Genomic DNA, 27,444 nt, shown 5'->3' with positions numbered 1-27,444 from the left:
GAACCTAGTTTAAGCTACCAGCAAGCTATTTATAAGGTTAGCATTGACAGCATCGATCACATTTAATTCTTTGGTGGATTTTTATATCAGAAGCTGAATCTTGTGGAAATTGCAGATAAAGGGTATTGAATATAAACCCTCGATATGCTCCTTACCGCCTTTTTTGAGCCCATAATGAAGTAAAGAAAAGCCACCTAACGGTTAAATTGTTCGTAAAGTTATTCCTTTTTATGTAATATACGTTTCAAATAAGAACCAAATCGGACCATAAATACGGTTTTGCCAAATATCTCGATACCTGGACCAAGTAGGAAATCAATTCTTCTTTCATATCGTCTTGTTCTCCTGTTCTGAGCTAAGCTTGAAGTATCGAATCTCTAGCCCATCCGGAAGCTGATTAAAAATGTATTACAAGATTTGATTACACACAGGTGAAACTTAATAAAACTTAAAAAAAAAAAACAAGTTTATTTCGTTTAATTTGTAATAACCATTTGTATTGCGATATAAGCGTGCATTAAATGAAATAAAAAAAAAAAAATATTTTTTGGAAAAGTAGTACACTTGACATTGAATTTTATATCTGATAAAAAACAAACTTCCTATTCAAGAGGGTAGAAATTTCCGTCTGATTAGTTTGAAGGATTTTCATAGCTATTTTTTCGGAACTGTAGAAGAGACTGCTACTGGTACTGGAATCAGGGAAGAAGCTGCAACATTTTCGGATCCTTCGTCATGATCATGATAATTCTTACCTTGGCTGGCTATTTGTTCAGGTTCTTTAGAACTATTATGCTTCTCTATATTTTTGCGACGCTTTTCAGGGTGACCAAAACAATGTTCACACTCCTCTTCATCAGAAGAAGAGCTTTCCCCAAAATTTACAGGTTTTTTATATATGCAGCAGCCTAGAAGACAAGGTGAGAAAAAGTTAAGCATACATCAAGATAACCAACCGTTCAGCTATGCAAAAGCTAAAAATGCAGATCGATAATACTTTTTACGCTGATTTCAAATATTGGCGCAATTGAAAAGTAAAGAAGCTATATGAGGTAAAAAAATGCGATATTTTAAAATATTAATATTTTCTAAACTACGTAACCGATTAAAAAGGTAAGGATGTAAGGATAAAGACAATTAATTTATCTTCAAGTTGATATATAAAATGTGTATGCTTGTTTATATATTTAAGCCAAAAATATTAAAAAACAAAAGATGTTGTAATTTTTTCATAAAATAACATTGTTTCGTTATTTACTGACAAAAAACTCGAATTCGAAATTAAAAATATGCGGTTTAATTACATAAAAGTTCACTTTGATTGATTTAGAGGAAAAAATTCGGGTGGTAGCAAGCGGTAGCAAACAGGCGATAATAGCTAATGAATAACAAATTAAAACGCGCAAAGAACTCAAGTGAGAAATACTAAAGAGTATAAAATGTCAAAATCGTTAACACTTATGCACAGTCTGTTGATACTTAACCCTTACATTAATATGTGCGATTAAAATATAAGAGAAAGCATAAATGGACCCAAAATTTCCGCCGCCTTTGAACTATCTTGATACGTTCAATTAAAAAAAAATTAAACATAAAAGTATTATGCACAAGCTTACAATACTGGAGGTTCTAAATGGCACTTATGCATATATGATAATACTAATTTCCATCATGAAATAGATCGCCTTTCGTAGGAAGGAGTTTCGCTATAGGATGAACCAACTTCCATGCGGCGTTTGTAAAGTGACTACTCTTACGTGCCCATCATTACCAGGGTGGCATTTCTTAACTCGCGCAAGCGACCACTTTGTCGGAGGAGTAGGCTCGCTGAAGACAGCAACTACATCACCTTCTTCAATGTTACGCGAGGAACGGAACCATTTAGTGCGACGTTGTAGACTCACGAGGTATTCGTCTTTCCATCGGCGCCAGAAATGTCGCCTCATGGCTGAAATTGATTGCCACACCCTCAGGTTCTGGGACTGACTTCAGTGGCTCTCCAACAATAAAATGGCCGCGAGTTAGAGCTTCTATGTCGCCAGCGTCCGTAGGGTTGTCACAGAGAGAGCGGAAGTTGATGCAAGCCTCCACTTCTGTCAACAGCGGGTTGAACTTTTCGTATGATAACAGATTTTCACCCAGTACGCGTTTTAGGTGATACTTAATGCGCTTGATACCGGCTTCCCAGTACCCGCCCATATGAGGTGCAGAAGGAGGGTTAAAATGCCACTCGATATTCGAATCGGTAAAAAAATTACGTAGTTTGGTGTCAGCCATACACTGTTGAAACGCGACTCCAAGCTCCCTTTCGGCACCAACAAAATTCGCACCGTTATCCGATGTCATAATCTTACAGTAGCCTCTACGATTGACGAATCTCTTGAATGCGTTAAGGTATGCTGATGTGGACAGATCTCCAACAAACTCCAGATGCATTGCGCCGGTGCACATACAAACAAAGGAACAAATGTATCCTTTGGTGGCCTTCGCTCCTCTTCCGTGGGTAAACTTATACAACTACGGCCCAGCAAAATCAACAGCGGTACGGGTGAAAGAACGTGCGTAAGTAGTTCGAGTCGCAGGTAAATCCCCCATCATTTGCGTGGCGAGGTTGCGATTCATGCAGATGCATTTCACGCACTTGTGGTATACGGCACGTAGTAGACTTCGAGCCCCAAAAACCCAAAATCGACGTTGCAACACAACTTTCATAATGCGGGGTCCAGCGTGCAGCGTAAACTTGTGCATATCGGAGACTATTAGTTTTGCCAGCGGAGATTTCTTTGGCAAGATGATAGGATTCCTTACGTCAGGAGTAACCGTTGCATTTCTCAATCTGCCTCCAACGCGCAGGATATCTTTCTTGTCGAGATACGGCTGCAAACGCAAAAGACTACTGCGAAGTGGAATTGGAGAAAAAGAAAACTGTTGCGTATACCTTATTAATCGGAATTCAGCCTCAGTTATTTCCTGGAAACTCGGAGGACCAAGATGCTTTCTAGCGTTGTGCGTAGTGCTAACTCGAGCGTTGAAGAAAAAACGTAACACGTAAGCGATGATGCGCCGCAACTTGGAGTACGACGAATATTTCGTTATTATTGACCATTGATCCTTCATACTTGTTACATGAGCGTGAACCTTGCTTCGAACGCCCAACTCAGTTGTATGATTCTTCGACGACGTCTGCTTCCAGAATATGTCAGCGCCTAACAAAAACTCAGGGCCAGTCCACCACAGCTTATGATGGAGTAGTTCGGACGGACTGATACCCCTTGAAGCACAATCTGCAGGATTTTGTTCTGAGTGGACATGGTTCCAACAATCAGGAGGCAGAACCTCCTGGATATCAGCTACGTGGTTCGCAATGAAGGTCATCCATCTGCTGGGATGCGCTTGTATCCATGCCAATGTGATGGTCGAGTCGGTCCACGCATACAAAGGGTAGCGGAGTTCGTCCCAGCTACGCAATACGGTCCGCACCAATTTAGCAGCGAGGTGCGCCGCGCACCTTTGTCTTCGACGAGATCAACGAAACTGTCACCGTGCCATCTTTTTGTAAGGTGCGCGCATACATTACGGCGGCGTAAGCGCGTTCTGAGGCGTCGGCGAACACATGCAGTTCCGTAACTGACCCAGTTATTCCGGTGCCGAGCCACCGATTTACTTTAAAGTTTGAAAGAAGAAGCAGCTCTGTGCGATGTTCTGACCACTTTGTGGCGACGGAGTCAGGAATAACGTCATCCCAGCCAAAGTTGACGCGCCAAATGTCCTGAAACCACATCTTGGAACGTATGGTTGCTGGAGCAAGTAGTCCCAGAGGATCAAATAGTGTGCTGAGATCGGACAAAAACGCTCTTTTAGTCAAATTAACGGGCAGTCTCTTCAGGTTTACTGCAAATGTGAAATGGTCTTCGTCCGTGTTCCATATTAGGCCCAACGCATGAACATCTTTCCCATCGACGATGTAATGCGGTATAGATTCGGACGAGTTCGAAATAGTTTTATTTAGTTTCGCGCAATTCGACGCCCACTTTCTTAGTTCAAAACCACCTTCCTTAAGTATTTCGGAAACGTTTTGTTGCAGCGACTGAAGTTCTTCTCTACACGATGTACCAGTGAGCAAAACGTCCATATTAAAGTCGTTTAGTATGACAGCAACGGCTTTCTGACAACTGTTCGACGAGTACCTTGCGGTCTGTTGAAGGGACTTTACAGCTAGGTGTGATGCCGCTGCTACTCCATAGGTCACGCGCAACATGTGGTAGTCTTGTATCGGTAGTAAGGGGTCACGACGCCAGACGATCCGTTGTAAATCGATATGTTTCGGGGAGACGCAGACTTGACGGTACATCTTTGCGACGTCAGCCGTAACACCGTACCGATGAGTACGAAAACGTGTCAAAATGGAAAATAAATCCTGCTGCAGCTGGGGTCCGACAAATAACGCGTCGTTGAGCGAGTTTCCAGTAGCGCTTTTGGCAGATGCGTTAAATACGACCCCTGACTCTTTTACGACTTGACTCTTTTACGACTGGATGATGCGGCATGTAATAGACTGGATTCGAATTTTTGGATGCAGGCTCCATATGACGCATATCAATGAGCTCCTGCATAAACTCATTGTAACGTACACGCAAGTCGTTATCGCGGGCGAGTCGTCTTTCGAGGCGTATCAGGTTCTGAACGGCGAAAGTTCGCGAGTCCCCCAACGGTACATCGGATTTCAGGGGCAGCTCAACTATAAATCGACCATCAGAAGCTCTTCAATGCGTTGACTCGAAATGGTTTTCACAGAAACTCTCATCGTGTGTTAGATGCGTTTTTTGTGGAGCTTCCTCCAGTCCCCTTAACCTGGTTAGCGCCCTTTCCAGTGTCACCTCACAATGCAGCGATTGCACACGGGGCGTAGCGGGATGAGAGCCATCGACACTCCCAAACAACGTCCAACCAAAGAGTGTTCGCTGGGTCATTGGCGTGCCAGACGGACCTTTGCGAAGTTTCGAGAAAACGAGCTGGTCCATGACGTCCAAGTCGTTCGTTATTTTCGGCAAAATTAGTGTGTTTACTGTGAAGCGTCGATTGGAACAGAAAGAAGAAAGCGTTAGTACTGTCTCACCTCTGGATCGACCTCCTTGTGTTGACCCAATGCCCGTAATAAGCACGTTGGATGATGTTCGCGGTAGACCCAAGCGTTGCACGCACGCCTCAGTTACAAACGAGGCATGCGACCAGGAATCAAACAGTAGACGGGCGGGTTGCCAATGACCGGCGCAATCGTGGACCTTTACCCACGCGGTGGACAATAGTACTAACCTTTCTGTTCGTTGCGGCGGGTTGGAGCTGTATTTCAGGCATGGTGAAACACGTACAGCGGCGGGGTCCGTTGGAGGACTAACAGCGGATGAAACATTTTCGTTCGCGTTTGGTGCGGCATCGACGGCGACAGAGTGTGGGGGCACATGAGACGTATCATCTACAAAATGAGCAGTGGTTGTGGCATTGTTCACAAAACAAACACTATGCAACAGCGTGTGGTGGCGTTGGCTGCATACCCTACATGCAGATGCACTGTTACACTTAGCCTTAAAGTGACCCGGACTTAAGCAGTTCACACACACTCGTGATTCCTTTACGAACTTTGATTTTGCATTTACGTCTAAACTTCGAAATTTGTCGCAACTATAAATTTTATGGGGGCCGCTACAATAAGTACAGTCTGCATTATTCTCTTGCATCGCATGGAATAAATTCGCTGTTTTACCTACTGAGGTCATTCTCCCTTTAGTTAGCACTGTACTTGTGGTCGAGGAAAGCATCGATAGCGATCGACACCGTATCTCTAAAAACGTCGTAAGTTGCTCGAAAGTCGGCGGCTCATCACTTTCGAGTGATAGCTTCCTCTGCTTCCTTGTTTCGAATGCCAATTTGCTAACTACCTCATGAACCAACCAGTCGTCCCAAAACTCGACAGGACGCCCTAGCTCTAATGTGTTCTTCGACAATAACGCGCAACACTTTATAAGGAGCCCTAAGAAGGTCCCATGCCTCCTTGTAATTTGCATCACTAATTTGGAAGCCACTGATGATTCTCAATGCTTCACCCTTTAGACAACTTCGAAGATAGTGTAGCTTTTGCCCGTCCGATAAGGCCGGATTATTGTCGATCAGCGAGGAGAACGCGTCGAAAAACCGATCTACGCCGTGGAATCGCCAGAGAACGTAGGACGTGTAGTAGAATGTAAGTAGTAGAATACACTGAGTTGTAGTAGAACGTAAGTAGTAGAATACACTGTAAATATGCCAACAATCTGGCAGCGATAGATACAAAATGATACACTATGCCAACTACGCAGCCTGCTATCGTCCACCGTAGGCGCATCAGGCGATCAAAATGGCGGCGTAAGTGACACGCGCAAGGGCGATGCAACAATGGTGGCGATTGATGCAGAAACTGGTGCAAGCGCAAGGGCAACCAAAAGCGTGGCCAATAAGGCGGTGGAAGCTGGAAATCAGCACGAAGTATTCGATGAGCGCCAAAATACGGCAGCAATACCAAAGCGACGCGTAAACGTGGTAACAGTAACCGCGGCAGCGTCTGAGAACGCCGACGCAGACGCCGCAGTCCGCGAGAACCGTACTTCCGATTTAACGGCAATCGAAATACAGCTTGAGAAACAGTTACGCATTTTGCAGCTAAAAGCTGAAATCAACAAATTAGAAGCAGGTAAAGCCTGCCGCAGCATCCCGATCAACTTCTCCGAAATAGAAAAAACCTTCCGCACATTCAATGGGGACGATAAGGGCGATATCGGAAGGTGGATCAGCGAGTTCGAGGACAGCGCAAAAGCTTACGGGTACGATGAGGAGGCAAAATTCTTAATCGCGCGACGATTGCTCACTGGCAGCGCCCAGATATTGCTACATATAGGCAACATCGACGGGTGGAATAAACTTAAACAGCAACTCATGGATGAATTCAAAAGGCCGCTAAGTGTCAAAGACATCTTCCGTCAATTGGAAACGCGCGTTTGGGAAAAATCAGAATCCCTTACGCATTACGTTCTGAGCATGCAAGAGCTTGCTCAGTCAGCACCAATCGAAGAATACGAATTTTTGGAATTCATTATTGACGGGCTAAAAGACAAGTCGGCCAAAGCACTGATTTTTAGCGGAGTGACGACGATCGAAAAATTTAAAAAGTTGATACCACAATACGAAAGGCTCCGGGCAGCAACCGAGAAGAAAGTGAGCGCACCAAACTCCATTGGTGACATGTCAGCAGTAAGATGCTACAACTGTTCGCGCTATGGGCACTACTCCAAGGACTGCGCAGAGAAAAGGCGAGCACCCGGGTCTTGTTTTAAGTGTGGAGCGAAGGAGCACCAGTATAGGACTGCCCCGTCAAGACTGTAGCAGCATTGGACGACGACGGCGACTTTAGTTCTGTACACTTTAAGGAAAGGGTAAGTGTTTCTTTCAGTGGAAACCGTGATTGACTTCCTGATTTTGTCAATTTTTTTTCTTTGCTTGACACCGGTAGCCCCTGTAGTTTCATCCGACAGTCGTGCATCCCAGGTACAGCAAAATACAGTAGAAGTGTGCGTGTATTTAGTGGGATCGGGAGAGTTAAAGTGAATCCGGAAGGGAGCGTATTTGTTCTTATTAAATTTAAGAACATTGTTTAACCGTTAAGAGTTTACGTACTTACCGATAACGAAATGCCTTTTCCACTATTGTTAGGAAGAGACTTCTTAAATACTTTTTCCATACGTTTGTACGTCAACAATGAATTGCTCTACTCAAATAAACAGACTACATATCAACTAGAAAACGAATTTCCGCTTATTTCTGTTGATGATAGCGACAGTAAACGTAAGTCCAGTAAAGCCACTCCAATCTTAAGAAGAGCCAGTGTAATGCCGGAACTTAAAGACGTTTTTAATATTGAAATTAGTGAAAATGATGAGATTTATGTAAACCCTCAGATATCTTCAGCGTGGTCAAACAACTTCCGTCTTATGAAAAATAACACTTATGTACGAAAACAGATTGAAGAACCTCCGAATATTGATTACGAAGCTAAGATCTTACTTACGTCAAACAACTCGACCTTCTGTTCACTAAGGCGTTTATCGTTTGCCGAGAAAATTGAAGTCAATCGAATCATAGACGACTTGCTTAAGAAAAAGATTATCCGACCTAGTGACTCGCCTTATGCATCGCCAATCGTTCTTGCGAAGAAAAAATCAGGTGAAACCAGAATGTGCATCGATTATTGAAATTTAAATAAATCGATTGTGAGAGATAATTACCCACTTCCATTGATAGAAGACTGTTTGGAATATCTTGGGGGTAATAAAATATTTACCCTTCTAGATCAGAAGTCAGGTTTCTTTCAAATTAAAATGGAGGAAAACTCAATTAAGTATACTTCGTTTGTAGTCCCGAACGGACAATATGAGTTTATATGAATGCCATTTGGACTCAAAAATGGCCCAACCATTTTCCAAAGATTCATAACAAAAATTTTTAAAGAATTTATTGAGAAGGGTGAAATAATAGTATATATGGATGACATCATCATTGGTAGTAGGACAATAGATACCCACTACGATTTGGTTAAGAAAGTATTAGAGAAACTATCCGAACATGGCCTTCATATGAAACTCAGCAAATACAAATTTGCATATAGTGATATTGAATACTTAGGTTACACGGTGTCAGAGCACGGTATACGCCCTTCCGAATCCCACATTAAAGCAGTAACGAATTATCCGACCCCAAAGAACCAACGGGAACTTCAGGCTTTCATTGGACTTTGCTCCTATTTTAGAAAATTTGTTCAATCCTTTTCAGTACTCGCCCGACCATTATATGACTTACTTAAGAAAAACAAACGCTTTTCCTCAAGGAAAAATTAGTATCGAGCCCAGTGCTGGCAATATATAATCACAAGAAAGAGACGGAGCTGCACTGTGATGCTAGTGCACACGGCTTCGGCGCTATATTGTTACAGAAAGAAGACGATGGCCACCTCCATCCCATAGCATTTTTTTCGAAAAGAACTTTCGACGCTGAGAGTAGATACCACAGCTTTGAATTGGAAACATTAGCGATTATTTACGCACTAAGAAGATTTCAAGTGTACTTAGAAGGGATTAAGTTTAAAATACTAACTGATTGCAACTCATTGACAATGACACTTAATAAAAAACTTGTGAATAGCCGGATAGCTAGATGGGCCTTAGAGTTAGAAAACTATAACTATTCAATATCTCATAGGGCAGGCACTAAAAGCCGCACGTAGACGCACTCAGTAGGAACGAATTTGATTGTGGAAATGTAATTGCTATAATCGACAGTGAAGACTTAGACTACCAATTGCAAGTTATGCAATCCAGAGACGAAAATATAATTAACCTAAAGAATAAACTAGAAAATGAGAATATGAAAGTTTTTGTTATGGAAAATGGGGTGCTGTTTAAAAAAGACGGCGTCATTCTACAGCTATACGTCCCCAAAGAACTTGAAACTGAAATAATACGAACCACCCACGAGAAATTAGGTCACCAAGGAGTAGAAAAGTGCTACCAGAAAATAAAGGCGAACTACTGGTTCCCGAACATGAAAAACAAAATCGACAACCTTAAGCAAAATTGTGTAAAGTGCATTATGTATTCCGCCCCTAATAACCCGAACGCCCGACAATTGCATAACATCCCTAAGGACCCTAAACCTTTCCACACAATTCATTTAGATCACTTAGGTCCACTCCCATCATTGCAATCGAAGCGAAAACACATTTTAGTCATAATAGATGCTTTTACGAAATATGTAAAATTGTACCCGGTCTTAACGACCTCCACTCGACTCGTAGTAATCAAAAACGTGGACACGACAATCGGCCTTAATAAGAAGCTCTTACCCAAATTCAAGGGCCCATACGAAATACATAAGAAACTACCCAACGACCGGTACGTAGTAAGGGATATAGAAAATGGTTAGATCACGCGAATACCGTATAATAGTGTTATCGAAGCATGTAATATTAAACTCTGGACGAGAAGGAATGGGGAAGGTAATGAACGGTTTCAAAGCTGAAGGCAGCACTTACTGTAGATAGTGGTCTTTAAGAAATTTATTTAAGGAAAACTAAAACTTTGTAAATATCTTTATTTGTACTTTGTAATACATGATCGAGGTCGATCATTCCGGTCAGGTTGGCCGAGCTGTAGTAGAATGTAAGTAGTAGAATACACTGAGTTGTAGTAGAACGTAAGTAGTAGAATACACTGTAAATATGCCAACAATCTGGCAGCGATAGATACAAAATGATACATCAAAAGCAAATGGCAGCGCTTGTTAAAAAGATTCCATTCCGAATAAACGAGCCAACCGAAGCAGTCGTAGTTTATTCTAAAGTAGTTTTATTTTAGGTAGCCGTATGGCTGAAGGGATAGGTGTAGTCACAGTAGGGCGCGATTCGGTACGACATTTTTGAACTCGGTTAAAATTTGCTTAAGCCGTTGAATACCAAGTCTCGGCTTGAATACGCACATGTTCTTCCAATTCGATGTGGTCACCACCACACGAATTGTCTACAGCATCTTGGGCATCATTGAACTGAACCCATCATTCATTTAATAGCTGCAAGTAACTCGCAACGTTTTCTACATCCATAGTAAATGCTTCATCAATATTTTATGACATATACCGTTTAATGGCGCCCTCAATCGCGTGTTTTTATGGAATTCGAAATTTTTCGAATTTGCCTTTCAAGGTTATTCGTAAGTCGCAGCTTTTAAATAGAGTAGTTACAGCGAGCAAATGAAGGACACAAAGCGGCTTTTAGAATTTTGGTAATGTCGAATGGAGGACGAGCGTACAAAACCGCGCACAATCTTAGGTCGCTGAGATATACTCTTTTTATGCCACTCGAACACGAATCGAACTTTTATTCTTGAACTTTGTCAGTTTAATCACTGCAATTGCCGCTTCGTATTTTATACCAATTACAAGCTCTACTTGGCTATATATTTTTTTTTCACTTTCGCAATGTCTTTTTATAATATATGTAGATTTACAATATATGCGGGCGGGATATACTACCCGGCTCGAAAGGATCAAAAAATGTTGCGTTATTTACTGACAAAAAAACTCGGGTCGAATTCGAAATTAAAAATATGCGGTTTAATTTCATAAAAGTTCACTTTTATTGATTTAGAGGAAAAAATGCCGGGTGGTAGCAAGCGGTAGCAACCAGGCGATAATAGCTTATGAATAACAAATTAAAACGCGCAAAGAACTCAAGTGAGAAATACAAAAGAGTATAAAATGTCAAAGTCGTTAACACTTGTGCACAGTCTGTTGATACTTAACCCTTACATTAATATGTGCGATTAAAATATAAGAGAAAGCATAAATGAACCCAACAAACATTTTTGGAACAGGTTCATAATCGATGCTAAAAAAATGTGTATTATTTAGAAAGCACAAGTTCTTACCTTTAATTTGATATACATATTATATTATGATTTGCTTGTGAGTTTTAATAGTTTAGTGATAGTGTAAGAAGTTTTGCGGAAATATCAGCCCTCTTCTTCGGTAACACAGAAAGGAGAATTCTACTTAGTAAGGGTTATAATCCCTAAGTGCGACCTCAGGCCGCCTACGCAGAAAGGTGTTCTCTGCAAAAGGTGTTCAGCCCCCCTTCTTCGGAAACACAGAAAGGAGAACTCTATTTAGTGAGGTGAAGTTGCAGGTCTTCAGATGCTCTTCCCACTTCTTCCGCTTATGTACGTTTACTAGTTGCCGAATCTCCGCGTTGAGATCCCTGATACGGGGATCTCCGGGATCGGCCTGACGAAGGGTGACAGCCTAGAACAGCCGCTTCAGCAGGGAAATTTGGGCGTGGGTCGGTGATACATCCTGCCGGTACGAAGCGAGCTGCAGCAGCGGTGACAGCCCTGCGGAACTTACGTTCACCAAGGTTCACCGCGAAGCCTTTCGAATCAGCTTTAGAAAAGTTGATATATGTTCGGTGCTCCGCGGAAGCAAAGTCGGTTGGTTTATCGATCGAGATGACTATGGGCAGGTGGTCTGATGCCAAAATCAGCTTAGGTCGCTATGATATGCAGTTTATCAGACCAGCCCTGACTATTGTTATGTCTGACGAGCTGCAGCAGCTGCCCATAATCCTGGTGAATGTCGAATCGTCGATCTGTCCAGCCAAGTCAGTTCCCCTACGATCGTTTGACAGGCTTGAGTGCCAAAGATCGTAGTGCGCATTAAAGTCGCCTACTACCATACGGTTTTCACCTCTGAGGAGCGCACCTATGTCAGGGTGATATCCTGCCGGGCAGCAGGGGACAGGGGGTATATACACGTTAAATATTTCGAGCTCAACATCGCCTGACCGGATAGCAATGCCCTGACATTCTAGGGTGGTATCCCTTCGGTCGATGTCTGCTTCGATAAGACGATACTGCACGTTGTGGTGCGTAATGAACGCTAAGCCTCCACCATTATCCCGCTCGCGATCTCGACGGTGCACGTTGTACCCGGCACAATTCAACAGTGTTGAATTGCTGTGCAACTTCGTCTCTTGGACCGCAGCTATCAATATGCCATGCCTTCCCATGAAGACGGTTATCTCCTCGATCTTGGTGGTGGCGGGAGGCATCGCAGTTGAGGTCTGCGACCGAACAGCGCAACACGGGCCCTCGAAGTTCCTCGTCCAATCTCGCGTGGTGCGCAGACCTGAGCATGCCCTAAAGAGGCACCAGCCAAGGCAGGTGTTGCACTTGACTGATGTCACATTACGGAATATCCTGGTCTGACATACCGTGCAGATTGTAGGAGGAACCAGGAGTTGTTGGTGGCGGCGTGTGGGTGGTGGTGTGGTTGTGTGTGTTCTGTGTTCTGTAGCCGCTGTGGTGTGGTCGATTGTGTTATGTTGTTGTGCTGTGGTGTTTGTGTGGGACTGCTCAGGTGGACTGGTGTTAGCCGTGAAGACTGCTCTGTTACAGCAACAGGGCGCCACAAAAGACGTGGTCCACTGCCGATGTGTCCGTAGTCCTGAGCAGACTCTGAGGTGACTCCACCCCTCTCAGGCATTGCACTTGACAGAGGTGGAGTTGTAGTGTAGTCGTCTCTGGCATACACAGTAGGTTTCTGGCCCTGGGTTTGACTCGATGCCAGCGCTGAGTAGGAGAAAGCGTAGCGAATGTAGCCCGAACAACTTCTGAGATACTTCGCCGACCTAAACGGGGTTAGATCGCCGAAACAACAGCCCTTGGTCATTCCGGTACGTAGAACCGGCTGTCGTGGCAATGGTTGAATTTGGTAACTTTTTCTGGTGATTTTGGGTAAAAAATAAAAAAAAATTTGGCAACACTGAACACATGTCTGCAAAATATAGCCACCTAAAAGTCTACACTGCGTTGCTTATGCATTTGACAGAGTTTGCGTTCATTTTCTGACAGTCAGTTACGGCAGCTTATTCATATTAGTTGTGTTTAACACAGTATATACAGTAATAAACCTTTTCGCAGTTTTTCACCAATTGGTCCCTGAGGAGTACTTTTGGGTTGTGTGCAGCGTTTTCGTTTTTCGCCCACGGCAACACTTACTGTGGGGAATTTCGCCTCATGATTAGAAAAAGTTCTTTTCGAGGATAAAATAATTGTGTTATTTATGAACAAAATGTAGGTTAAATATAATATCAATGATTAATTAAGAATAATATCTCTACTAAAGTACATAATTATTGCTTGTATTTCTTTAAACTGGATACTCAAATCGTAATTATAACACTGAATGTAGTTTTCATAAATGTAAGTTTAAATCAATAAAATATCCATTGTAAGATTATATTTTTATGAAAAACGTGATTTTTTTTTAATTTATTAATGAAAATTCTAAATTTCCGAATATATTTAAGTCTTTATTCCAAAACAAAACAAGGTTTGCGTAGTTATAGAGACTCCAAAGCCTGCCAGCGCATCCTCCCAGAGAGCTCAATAAGCACACCCAAGTTTGGGCGACCATTACCCAGAGCTCCTCAAAAATACTCAACATCTAAATATAGAATGTCACAAATATGAATCATACACACATACAATAGTAATTGCTATGAATGGCTACCGTATAAACTCAGGACACGCATTTACTTGGAGACTACGAAGGTTATGGTGGTCATAAGTTCAGCCATGGTCCATTACCCGGATCTGCTCCAACATGATGAGTAGATCTAGTGAGGCTCACATGCCAATGCCTCTGGCTACACGCTAGATATCGGAATATTTCAAAATAAATTGCTATTATCTCTTATAATTATAAGAAAAGCGTTTTTTTTTTTACAAAATTACCTGTGCCAATCTGCCATAGTGCGGTTGTTGCTCCTTTTCATACCACAGTAAATTTGTGTGCAACTCTGAATCCGCAAAATTCATGCTCCTTCTCATTATCAACCCTGATCAGATCTTACCCCCGAGGAGTACTCAAAAAGGTTTATTACTGTATATACTGCGGTGTTTAATGAGCTGCTCTCACAATATAACCAGTAAACAACCTTCGGTGAATTTGGCGACTGCCTTCCTCGGGGATGAATATACCAGGGATGAAATTATTGGTACACACGACACGCCTTCTAACCATGCAGGGTTGCTTTTGAGAAACAAAAAATAACTAACTCCAAATAGTTTCAAAAAGTATAGTGTAAAACGGAATTTATTGAATAACTCCACATAAATGACTCATTTTCTAAACGATTTAAATACGAATTTCAGAACCTTTTTTGTGCAAAGGACATGTGCCAATTGATAGAAAAGTACTACGGATTGAAATGTTTTGTTAACTATGAGGTGAATGAAAATCTTCAACCCGACCGGACTGGTGAAAATTTGGCAAAAAGAATTACACCTACCTGACGGTTTTGAAGTATTTTTTTGTTCTAATGTTATTACTAAGACGTCTAATAAAGGCATGGCTTTTAGTTCTAGAAGAATCAAAGTCAGTAAAGACAAGTATTTTTTGTATAATTTCTGCATTTTAATTGCTCAACTTATTTTGCACCAGAGCAACTGTCAAAACTTTCCAGCAGTAAAAAGTTACGAATTGGCACAGCAGAAGTGTAAAATGTTTTTTCACCATGGAACTTTTCTACTAATTGACATAAAATTACTATCTCAACGCTCGGAGCGCTGCCACTGAGGGCATTTGCCAACTGATAAAAAAGAAGAAATTTGGAAACGACAAAAAAAATTTTAGTTTTCTTGTTGTGAATACCAACGCCATAATTTTTACCTAGCTCGTGGGACTACGCAAAATTTTGACAGCTTGTCAAAATGTATACACATAAAGTTGTTGGCGGTAATAAAGAGTCAAAATCAAAATGGAGTCTGGAAAAGAACAAAAAGCGTACGTCAGTTGTCAGTTATAAAACAAATCAAATTTATTTGCGAATATTTGTTTATTCTGTTTTTTTTTTTGCGTTTATCGAATTATTTAAATAATGAAAAAAAAATAATCAAATGAAACTGCGTATTTGATTGAAAATCTCACTTTTTTCGGCTGTAGCACTAATAATTTTCATTGAAGTCGCCACAAGTTATATATTTTGGTAAGAGGCACATCAATACCCTTCGAGCTGTAAGTCGCTTACGTTAATTTGGAGATTTTTTCATGAGGTTTTGAAAAAAAACCTACGAAAAGTACCAAAATATCCTTTTTTGAAAAAATCCATCCATTGTCCGATAATTTTAAAATAACGAATGAAATGCGGGACAAATGCAGGACACTTGGAAAAAATCAGTACATTTTCAGGTTTTTCAGGTTTGAAAAACTACGCAGGACCGACCTTTGAAAAACAGTACGGTCCTGCAAAAAACAGAACGGATGGTCACCGTACATATTTGGCTAAAAAGAAGTATTGTTGTTGTATGTATGGTGAAATGTGGGCAATTTGTGCGTTAGAGTGAGTGTAGTAAAGGACCAAAAAGGTGCTACTGTGGAAAAGTTGTTTGTTAATAACTTTTGATTGGGTGAAAAAAGTAAATTTCCCCTTTCGGATTCTTGTTACTGGGGTCCAGACGCGTCTAATGGTACCCCCTCTCCTAAATTTTGATAAATTTTAAGGGTTGAAAGCCCACCTAGATAATTACCAAAAAATGTGTTACCTCTTTATCTTCTTTATTTTTCAATTGCGCCGAGTAATATATATTTAGTAGAAATCGGCATGGGACAATTTTAGAATGGTAACCCCGGAGTACGGGATTAAGGGGCTGACTATAATAGTTGTGTTTAATGAGACCGAAAAAAGTTCAGAGCAGCTCAAGTTAGAGCCGAATCGTGCAGATGTCATAAAAAAAATAGAGCAAGTTAGAGCACCTCAGATCACAAATCTCATGAAACACTTTTCAGGCAGAAATTCTCAAGACGGTTGCTTTCTCTAAGTTACTCTATCAAAAAAGCTGGTGCAGAAAATCGTGCTCTAAGTTGCTCTAGTTCTACTTAGCGCAGGCTCATAAAACAAAAACTAGAGTAAGTTAGAGCAAGAAAAATCCTCATGAAACGCAATTTTGTGAGATATCTTAACCTGGCGTAACCTAGAGCAGCCGCAATATACAGTAGCCAACCTTTTTGAGTTGTTGTTGTAGTAAACCTTGTTGTTGTAGCTATATTCACCCTTGAGGAAGGCACTGGGTTGTGTGTTGCTATTAATGGCCTTCCTCAGACTTTTTCTTAGATTTCAGGATTGTGCGCTGTATTGTTAATAGATAAATAAATTTAAACATTTGACAAATCGTGATTTTTTTTACAAGAAAGTTATAAATGGTGTTGAAAAACTAAACAAACGCTCGTGAGAAAGCTATATTTTTGTATTCATTTGTGGATTTGATGTTACTTGAGAATTTAGGAAACGTGCGAGCTGTTCTGTTATCAATATAATTAACACAAGCTTTTCCAGCTTTTCCGCGTGGTTGTCATTCAGCAAAAAAAAAAACAGAATAAACAAATATTCGCAAATAAATTTGATTTGTTTTATAACTGACAACTGACGTACGCTTTTTGTTCTTTTCCAGACCCCATTTTGATTTTGACTCTTTATTACCGCCAACAACTTTATGTGTATACATTTTGACAAGCTGTCAAAATTTTGCGTAGTCCCACGAGCTAGGTAAAAATTATGGCGTTGGTATTCACAACAAGAAAACTAAAATTTTTTTTGTCGTTTCCAAATTTCTTCTTTTTTATCAGTTGGCAAATGCCCTCAGTGGCAGCGCTCCGAGCGTTGAGATAGTAATTTTATGTCAATTAGTAGAAAAGTTCCATGGTGAAAAAACATTTTACATTTCTGCTGTGCCAATTCGTAACTTTTTACTGCTGGAAAGTTTTGACAGTTGCTCTGGTGCAAAATAAGTTGAGCAATTAAAATGCAGAAATTATACAAAAAATACTTGTCTTTACTGACTTTGATTCTTCTAGAACTAAAAGCCATGCCTTTATTAGACGTCTTAGTAATAACATTAGAACAAAAAAATACTTCAAAACCGTCAGGTAGGTGTAATTCTTTTTGCCAAATTTTCACCAGTCCGGTCGGGTTAAAGATTTTCATTCACCTCATAGTTAACAAAACATTTCAATCCGTAGTACTTTTCTATCAATTGGCACATGCCCTTTGCACAAAAAGGGTTATGAAATTCGTATTTAAATCGTTTAGAAAATGAGTCATTTATGTGGAGTTATTCAATAAATTCCGTTTTACACTATACTTTTTGAAACTATTTGGAGTTAGTTATTTTTTGTTTCTCAAAAGCAACCCTGCATGGTTAGAAGGCGTGTCGTGTGTACCAATAATTTCATCCCTGGTATATTCATCCCCGAGGAAGGCAGTCGCCAAATTCACCGAAGGTTGTTTACTGGTTATATTGTGAGAGCAGCTCATTAAACACCGCAGTATATACAGTAATAAACCTTTTTGAGTACTCCTCGGGGGTAAGATCTGATCAGGGTTGATAATGAGAAGGAGCATGAATTTTGCGGATTCAGAGTTGCACACAAATTTACTGTGGTATGAAAAGGAGCAACAACCGCACTATGGCAGATTGGCACAGAAAATTTTGTAAAAAAAAAAAACGCTTTTCTTATAATTATAAGAGATAATTGCAATTTATTTTGAAATATTCCGATATCTAGCGTGTAGCCAGAGGCAGTGGCATGTGAGCCTCACTAGATCTACTCATCATGTTGGAGCAGATCCGGGTAATGGACCATTGAATGTGCTGGCTGAACTTATGACCACCATAACCTTCGTAGTCTCCAAGTAAATGCGTGTCCTGAGTTTATACGGTAGCCATTCATAGCAATTACTATTGTATGTGTGTATGATTCATATTTGTGACATTCTATATTTTGATGTTGAGTATTTTTGAGGAGCTCTGGGTAATGGTCGCCCAAACTTGGGTGTGCTTATTGAGCTCTCTGGGAGGATGCGCTGGCAGGCTTTGGAGTCTCTATAACTACGCAAACCTTGTTTTGTTTTGGAATAAAGACTTAAATATATTCGGAAATCTAGAATTTTCATTAATAAATTTAAAAAAATTCACGTTTTTCATAAAAATATAATCTTACAATGGATATTTTATTGATTTAAACTTACATTTATGAAAACTACATTCAGTGTTATAATTACGATTTGAGTATCCAGTTTAAAGAAATACAAGCAATAATTATGTACTTTAGTAGAGATATTATTCTTAATTAATCATTGATATTATATTTAACCTACATTTTGTTCATAAATAACACAATTATTTTATCCTCGAAAAGAACTTTTTCTAATCATGAGGCGAAATTCCCCACAGTAAGTGTTGCCGTGGGCGAAAAACGAAAACGCTGCACACAACCCAAAAGTACTCCTCAGGGACCAATTGGTGAAAAACTGCGAAAAGGTTTATTACTGTATATACTGTGTTAAACACAACTAATATGAATAAGCTGCCGTAACTGACTGTCAGAAAATGAACGCAAACTCTGTCAAATGCATAAGCAACGCAGTGTAGACTTTTAGGTGGCTATATTTTGCAGACATGTGTTCAGTGTTGCCAAATTTTTTTTTATTTTTTACCCAAAATCACCAGAAAAAGTTACCAAATTCAACCATTGCCACGACAGCCGGTTCTACGTACCGGAATGACCAAGGGCTGTTGTTTCGGCGATCTAACCCCGTTTAGGTCGGCGAAGTATCTCAGAAGTTGTTCGGGCTACATTCGCTACGTTTTCTCCTACTCAGCGCTGGCATCGAGTCAAACCCAGGGCCAGAAACCTACTGTGTATGCCAGAGACGACTACACTACAACTCCACCTCTGTCAAGTGCAATGCCTGAGAGGGGTGGAGTCACCTCAGAGTCTGCTCAGGACTACGGACACATCGGCAGTGGACCACGTCTTTTGTGGCGCCCTGTTGCTGTAACAGAGCAGTCTTCACGGCTAACACCAGTCCACCTGAGCAGTCCCACACAAACACCACAGCACAACAACATAACACAATCGACCACACCACAGCGGCTACAGAACACAGAACACACACAACCACACCACCACCCACACGCCGCCACCAACAACTCCTGGTTCCTCCTACAATCTGCACGGTATGTCAGACCAGGATATTCCGTAATGTGACATCAGTCAAGTGCAACACCTGCCTTGGCTGGTGCCTCTTTAGGGCATGCTCAGGTCTGCGCACCACGCGAGATTGGACGAGGAACTTCGAGGGCCCGTGTTGCGCTGTTCGGTCGCAGACCTCAACTGCGATGCCTCCCGCCACCACCAAGATCGAGGAGATAACCGTCTTCATGGGAAGGCATGGCATATTGATAGCTGCGGTCCAAGAGACGAAGTTGCACAGCAATTCAACACTGTTGAATTGTGCCGGGTACAACGTGCACCGTCGAGATCGCGAGCGGGATAATGGTGGAGGCTTAGCGTTCATTACGCACCACAACGTGCAGTATCGTCTTATCGAAGCAGACATCGACCGAAGGGATACCACCCTAGAATGTCAGGGCATTGCTATCCGGTCAGGCGATGTTGAGCTCGAAATATTTAACGTGTATATACCCCCTGTCCCCTGCTGCCCGGCAGGATATCACCCTGACATAGGTGCGCTCCTCAGAGGTGAAAACCGTATGGTAGTAGGCGACTTTAATGCGCACTACGATCTTTGGCACTCAAGCCTGTTAAACGATCGTAGGGGAACTGACTTGGCTGAGCAGATCGACCATTCGACATTCACCAGGATTATGGGCAGCTGCTGCAGCTCGTCAGACATAACAATAGTCAGGGCTGGTCTGATAAACTGCATATCATAGCGACCTAAGCTGATTTTGGCATCAGACCACCTGCCCATAGTCGTCTCGATCGATAAACCAACCGACTTTGCTTCCGCGGAGCACCGAACATATATCAACTTTTCTAAAGCTGATTCGAAAGGCTTCGCGGTGAACCTTGGTGAACGTAAGTTCCGCAGGGCTGTCACCGCTGCTGCAGCTCGCTTCGTACCGGCAGGATGTATCACCGACCCACGCCCAAATTTCCCTGCTGAAGCGGCTGTTCTAGCCGATGAGCGTGACAGCCTTCGTCAGGCCGATCCCGGAGATCCCCGTATCAGGGATCTCAACGCGGAGATTCGGCAACTAGTAAACGTACATAAGCGGAAGAAGTGGGAAGAGCATCTGAAGACCTGCAACTTCACCTCTGGTGTGAGTAAGCTTTGGTCAACCGTGAGGTCACTGTCCAATCCGACGAAGCACGACGACAGAGTCGAAATTTCTTTCGGCGACCATGCTTCGTCGGACCGGGAGCGATGCGCGAGCTATTTGAGCCGGCAGTTCATACTGCATCCTCCGGTGGACAAAGCCAAGCGTCGAGTGACCAGAAGGCTGCACAAACTGCCAACAACCTGTGTCCCCATTGCTTTCACTTGCGGTGAAGTTCAGGTGGCCATCGGGAAGGCGAAAGCCTCCAAAGCCATGGGTCCATGCATGCCATGCAGGCCATGGGAATATGCATGCTGATGCTGAAAAATTTGGGTCCTGCGGGGGTAGCGTACCTAACGGAGGTCCTCAATTTGTCCATGGCCACTCTCATCATCCCAGACATCTGGAAGGTGGGGAGAGTGGTCCCACTGCTCAAACCGGGGAAACCGGCCAACATAGGAGATTTTTATCGTCCGATTACACTCCTTTCCCCGGTAGCGAAGACACTCGAGGCCTTGCTACTCCCGTATTTCACAAACCACTTGACCCCATCGCAGCATCAGCTTGGTTTCCGTAAAGTGCACAGTACAACAACAGCACTTAACGCCATCAACACTCAGATAACTCGTGGCCTCAACTGTAAACGTCCCTGTGAGAGAACGATTCTAGTAGCGTTGGACCTGTCAAAGGCTTTTGACACTGTCAGCCATTCCACGCTACTAGAAGATATAGAGGCTTCCTCTCTCCCACAGAGGCTCAAACGGAGGTCGGCAAATTATCTAAGTGGTCAACACTCGTCGGCAATGTTTAGAGACAAATCGAGCAAACTTAGGAAAATAAAACAGGGGGTTCCACAGGGTGCTGTCTTTTCCCCACTACTGTTTAACTTTTACATTTCAAAGCTCCCTCAACCACCAGAGGGAGTCTCGATTGTCTCTTACGCCGACGATTGCTCGATCATGGCGACTGGGAATGGAATTGATGACCTGTGTTCGAAAGTAAACGGATATCTCTCTGAACTTTCTCGCTTCTTCACTGCAAAGTGTCCAGCCCTCGCCCCTACGAAATCCTCTGCGACCCTGTTCACAACCTGGACGAAGGAGGTCAGGCTACCGCTAGGAGTTCACGTCGATGACACACCAATTCCGACGGTGAATAATCCTAAAATCCTCGGAGTAAGATTCGACAGCCTGCTCTCCTTCTCTGCGCACGAAACCGCTATTGTCAATAAAGTACAGAGCCGCAACAAGGTCCTCAAGTCGCTAGCCGGCAGTACTTGGGGCATAGACAAAGAAACGTTGCTGGCAACATACAAGGCAATAGGGCGGCCGGTTTTAAACTACGCAGCACCAGTGTGGTCGCCGGGCACTAGTAGGACGCAGTGGACGAAGCTACAGACGGTACAAAGTACAGCACTTAGGACAGCGACCGGATGCCTTCTGATGTCACCAGAACACCACCTCCACGATGAGGCGAAAATGCTCCAAATTAGGGAGCACAACACGATGCTCTGCAAGCAGTTTCTTCTTGGGAGCCACAGACGTGGCCACCCAAATAGACAGCTGCTTGCAGAGGAGCCCTCGCCGAGCCACGTCAGGAGGCATCTATATGAACTGACGGACGAAGTCCACAGGTTCATTAAGCAGCCTCTGGACCCGTCAGCTCAGTCAGGACCTGAACGGGACGCAGTCTCGAGTTATGTAGACTCAATGCTGTGAATGCCGTTCTAGGCACACAAACACCGGACATTGACGCGACGGAGCTCCATCTGCCTCGGGAGACCAGAACAACAATAGCCCGACTTCGCTCTGGCTACTGCAGCAGGCTAAACTCCTACCTAAGTATGTTAAATGCGGATGTGCCGAACGAATGTCCGGCAAGCGGAGAGACCCCCCACGACTCGAAACATCTCTTCGCATGCCCGGAAAACCCCACAACCCTAACGGCGTCGTCCCTATGGACCGACCCCATAGAGGCTGCACGCTTGGGGCTGCCGTTAGTGGAACTCCACCACAACGACTGAGATATCAGCCGATCTGGGCGGCGTTGTTGTAGCCGCTACAACAACAACAACCAAATTCAACAAAAATTTACCAAACTTATTTAAACTAAACTAACATTTCGGGGCACTTTAAAATCCACATTTGTCCAGTAATGACCAATATACAAGTGGCCGAAAATACCTCAAAAATTCAATGCTTGAAAGCAATCCTGAAAGCTTTCGACTCAGACATAGACAAAAGGAAGTCCACTACTGAACACCGTAGGCTTTTGAACGTACATACATATTGACATAGAATTCTACTCATTTGGATGCCGGGTTACGCCGGAATATTGATAGCAATTGCAAAGCTAACTAACTGTCAAGGAAAGGTAGGACCATCCACAACCTTCTAGAAAAGGACTCGGTAGATATAACAATAGCCGCTATGTTGTTGTTGTTGTTGTTGTAGCGGCTACAACAACCCCGCCCAGGACGGTTGGTATCTCAGTCGTTGTCGTCAAGTTCCACTAACGGCAACCGTAGGAAGCGTGCAGCTTCTGTGGGGTTGGTCCACAGGGACAAGCCGTTAGGGTTGTGGGGTTTTCCGGGCATGCGAAGAGATGTTTCGAGTCGTGGGGGGTCTCTCCGCTTGCCGGACATTCGTTCGGCACATCCTCATTCAATCTACTCAGGTAGGAGTTTAACCTGCTCCAGTAGCCGGAGCGAACTTGTGCTAGTGTTGTGCGAGTCTCCCGAGGCAGATGAAGCTCCGTCTCGTCTGTGTCCGGGGGTGGTATGCCTAGAACGGCATTCACAGGTCTAGAGTCTACATAACTCGAGACTGACTCCCTGTGAATGCCGTTCAGGGCCTGTCGGTAAGCTGTCGGGTCCAGAGGTTGCTTGATGAACCTCTGGACTTCGTCCGTCAGTTCATATAGATGCCTCCTGACGTGCCTAGGCGAGGGCTCCTCTGCAAGCAGCTGCCTGTTTGGGTGGTCATTTCTGTGGCTCCCGATCAGGAACTGCTTGCAGAGCATTTTATTGTGCTCCTTTACGGGGAGCATTTGCGCCTCGCCGTGAAGATGGTGTTCGGGCGACATCAGGAGGCATCCTGTCGCTGTCCTGAGTGCGGTGTTCTGTGCAGTCTGTAGCTTCGTCCACTGCGTCCTACTAGTCCCCGGCGACCACACTGGCGCTGCGTAGTTCAAAACCGGCCGGCCTATTGCCTTGTATGTTGCCAGCAACAATAAAGTTGAATTGCTGTGCAACTTCGTCTCTTGGACCGCAGCTATCAATTTACGATGCCGACACATGAAGACGGTTATCTCCTCAATCTTGCTCTGTAGCCCGTTGTAGTTAAATTGAAGGAGCTTCATGTGGTTCGGGAAGACGTGTCGTGATGTGGGGTGTAAGTGATGTGTGTGTTCTTACCGCCGTTGGCTGTGTGCGCTGCTGTGATGGTTGCCGCCCTGTGGTGGTGGCGGGAGGCGTCGCAATAGCCGCTATCAAGCAGTTTGTTGTAGATCACACAATTATAGTAACCTAGGAACGCCGAAGAACTGTTCGCCTTACGAAACTTTCAGGATTACCTGGTATTTCTGTAAAAGGAACGCTTAGGGCCCACTTCCTAAGGTGGAACCAGAACTTGTTTTGACCTATGTTACATGTAGGATTGAATCGAAAAAGTTACCGAGTTGAAAAATAAGTTACCAAATTACCAAATATGATTAATAAAAAAAAATACCAATTTCGGTAAAAAAATGCCAAAGCGGCAACATTGCATGTGTTAGTTATGTACATACATACATACTAGTACAAACAGCTGATTCCGTACGGAAGGTGCGACCAGTATGGCTCTTTTCTTAAGCAAATGACGTTTGACAAAACTTAATGTTAAGCATGATTCAACAACTAAAGGTTTGCTCAAAAGTGACATTAGAGTTTGGGCACTCCCTTAGCTCCCTTACAAAAGCCTTGCACACACACACGAACCCACACATAGTTCCTTCCTAAGGGAGCCGATTTTGTCAAGAGGGAGCGAGAAAACTGTTTTTTGAGCAAACCTTCTATTATTGAATAATGGATGTTAAGTACATTATAGTTTCAGAAGAGGATTTATGTGTATTCGCTTGTTTGCATACGCTTGCTTATTCATATTATAGTCAGCCCTTAAGGAAAACGTGGGGGAAGAGGGGGTGCTAATAGATGTCTATGTAAAGATTCAAAGCGTGGAACCTTAAAAGTGTTCGCACGAGGCAACTTTGCGTTCAACTTTTGCTTTCAACTCACGCAGGGTTGCACGAAAAAAAAAGTTGAATGGCTAAATGCTGGCTGGCGACCAACTTTGTTGAAAGCGATTAGTTGAAAGGCCGTTCAACCAAAAGTAGAATGCAAAGTTGAACAATGCAAACGCCTTTTTATGGCGAATATTTTGATCTTTTTTTATATTTTGATATTTTTAGCCATTCAATTTTTTTTTTCGTGCAACCCTGCGTGAGTTGGACGCACAAGTTGCCTGAAAAATCGTCTCGTGCGAAAGCCCTATTATAGTTTTTAAGTAATTTGTTGTTAAAGTTTGTAAAATTTACAAACTTGTATGGCACTATTTCACAATATTTAATGCACTTTCCACTAAATTTACACGTTATTTACACTCAATATATATGCAGTTAGAGGTGCACGACCAAACAAATAAATGCTTTTAGTACTATACAGCTTTTTTATGAAAAGTTCATTGTTGTTAAATTTTTATGAGAGTGCATGCAGAATATTTGCAAATGACAGCAGGACTGTGATGCCACATTTAAAACCAAGCGTGGAAAGTAAGACCAAAAGGAAATACGATTAAAAGGAAAATACGATGTGTTTGTTGTTGTAGCGGTTACCAAGCCCCGCTCGGGTCGGTTCATCCGTCAACGTTGTCGTCTATTTCAGCTAAGGGGAGGCCCAGGAAGTGTGCAACTTCCACAGGATCTGTCCATAAGGACAGGGGCGTCAGCTGGGTGGGGTTCTCAGGGCATGTGAAGAGGTGCCGAGAGTCATGTGGCGACTCTCCACATGCCGGGCATTGGTTGGGCACATCCTCATTAATTCTGCTCAGGTATGAGTTGAGCCTGCTGCAATAGCCAGAGCGAGTTTGGGCTATTGTGGAGCGGGTCTCCCGAGCAGACAAAGTTCTGTCCCGTCCACGTCCGGTGGTTGTGTGCCTAGAACGGCATTCACAGGGCGGGAGTCTACATAACTCGAGACGGGTCCAGAGGTTGTTTAATGAACCTCTGGACTTCGTCGGTCAGTTCGTTAAGATGCCCTCTTCTGCAAGCAGCTGTTTGCTGGGATGGCCACGTCTGTGGTTCCCCGCAAGGAACTGCTTGCAGAGCATTATGTTATGCTCCTTGACTGGGAGCATCTGGGCCTCGTCATGTAGGTGGTGTTGGGGCGTCATCAGGAGGCATCCGGTCGCTGTTCGTAATGCCGTGTTTTGGCAGGTCTGTAGCTTCATCCACTGCGTCCTGCTAGTCCCAGGCGACCACACGGGCGCCGCATAGTTTAGAACCGGCCGGCCAATTGCCTTGTATGTTGCCAACAACGTTTCTTTATCATTGCCCCAAGTGCTGCCGTCCAGCGACATGAGGACATTGTTGCGGCTCTGTACTTTATTGGCAATTGCGGTTGTATGCGCCGAGAAGGAAAGCAGACTGTCGAAGGTAACTCAGAGAATTTTCGGGTTATTCACCGTCGGTATTGTTGCGCCATCAACGTGAATACCCAATTGCAGTCTGACCTCCTTCGTTCAGCTGGTTAATAGGGTTGCCGAGAATTTCGCAGGGGATAGGGCAAGGGTCCTTGAAGTGAAGAAGCGAGAAAGTTCGGCGAGATAACCGTTTACTTTCGAGCACAAGTCATCAGTTCCATTCCCAGACGCCATGATCGAACAATCGTCGCATAAGAGACAATATTGACACCCTCTGTTCGCCAGTCCAGAATATACCGTAACGTGACATCAGTCAAGTGCAACTCCTGCCTTAGCTGGTGCCACTTTAGGGCATGCTCAGGACTTCGCAACACGCGTGATTGGACGAGTGACTAAGTGGGGCCCTGCTGTGCTGCCCAGTCGCATACCTCCTCGCGACGCCGTTAACCACTACCACAAGGCAGCACCCCCTTTTGCAGCACGTACAGCAGGGAGCCGGCAGGCAACACAACTCATTAACACCACACATAAAAATCGGTCTCCCACCGCGTTCCCACGACAGTCGGGTCTACGTAACCGGAACGAGCCAGATTTATATTTGGCCAAGGACTGTCACTCCAGCAACACTCACAAAAAACTCTTTGGGGAGCTTGTATGCTGCTACAACAACAATCTGTCTCCCAAGGCACGTAAAGGTGCTACAATTTAACTGTAATGGACTACAGAGAAAGATCGAGGAGATAACTGTCTTTATGGGAAGGCATGGAATATTAATAGCTGCGGTCCAAGAGATGAAGTTGCACGACAATTCAACCTTGTTGAATTGCGCCGGATGCAACGTGCACCGTCGAGATCGCGAGCGAGATAATGGTGAAGGCTTAGCGCTCATCACGCACCACAAGGTGCAGTATCGTCTTATTGAAGCAGACATCGACCGCAGGGATACTATCCTAGAATGTCAGGGTATTGCTATCCGGTCAGGCGATGTTGAGCTCGACATATTTAACGTA

General features: G+C 43.4%; 2 protein-coding genes across 5 annotated transcripts in view; one reads left to right on the top strand and one right to left on the bottom strand.

The window, feature by feature from the left end:
- Positions 1–470: 470 nt before the first annotated feature.
- LOC108365712 (protein phosphatase 1 regulatory subunit 11) overlaps positions 471–27,444 on the bottom strand; it is a 58,280-nt gene continuing 31,306 nt past the window's right edge. For 3 of the 4 annotated variants that reach the window (XM_017619839.1, XM_017619836.1, XM_017619835.1), the window contains exon 3: positions 471–908. In XM_017619839.1, the coding sequence (XP_017475328.1) occupies positions 655–908 (254 nt within the window). In that variant the 3' untranslated portion in view covers positions 471–654. The remainder of the gene's footprint in view (positions 909–27,444) is intronic. The other variant, XM_017619837.1, reaches the window with a different exon arrangement.
- On the top strand, positions 5,506–8,897 carry LOC108365711 (uncharacterized). Its single transcript, XM_017619834.1, has 2 exons — positions 5,506–7,463; positions 7,541–8,897. The coding sequence occupies exon 1, from the start codon at positions 6,430–6,432 to the stop codon at positions 7,411–7,413; it is 984 nt and encodes a 327-aa protein (XP_017475323.1). The 5' UTR covers positions 5,506–6,429; the 3' UTR covers positions 7,414–7,463; positions 7,541–8,897.

The sequence above is a fragment of the Rhagoletis zephyria genome, unplaced genomic scaffold (genome assembly GCF_001687245.7).
Source record: "Rhagoletis zephyria isolate East Lansing unplaced genomic scaffold, Rhagoletis_zephyria_1.1 Rzeph_scaffold_01970, whole genome shotgun sequence".
Classification (NCBI taxonomy): Eukaryota; Metazoa; Arthropoda; class Insecta; order Diptera; family Tephritidae; genus Rhagoletis; species Rhagoletis zephyria.
This window is presented reverse-complemented; position numbering and strand designations above follow the sequence as displayed.

Coding starts and splice junctions, on each gene's coding strand:
- LOC108365711 (XM_017619834.1), top strand. CDS start 6,430: ATGGTGGCGATTGATGCAGAAACTGGTGCAAGCGCAAGGGCAACCAAA.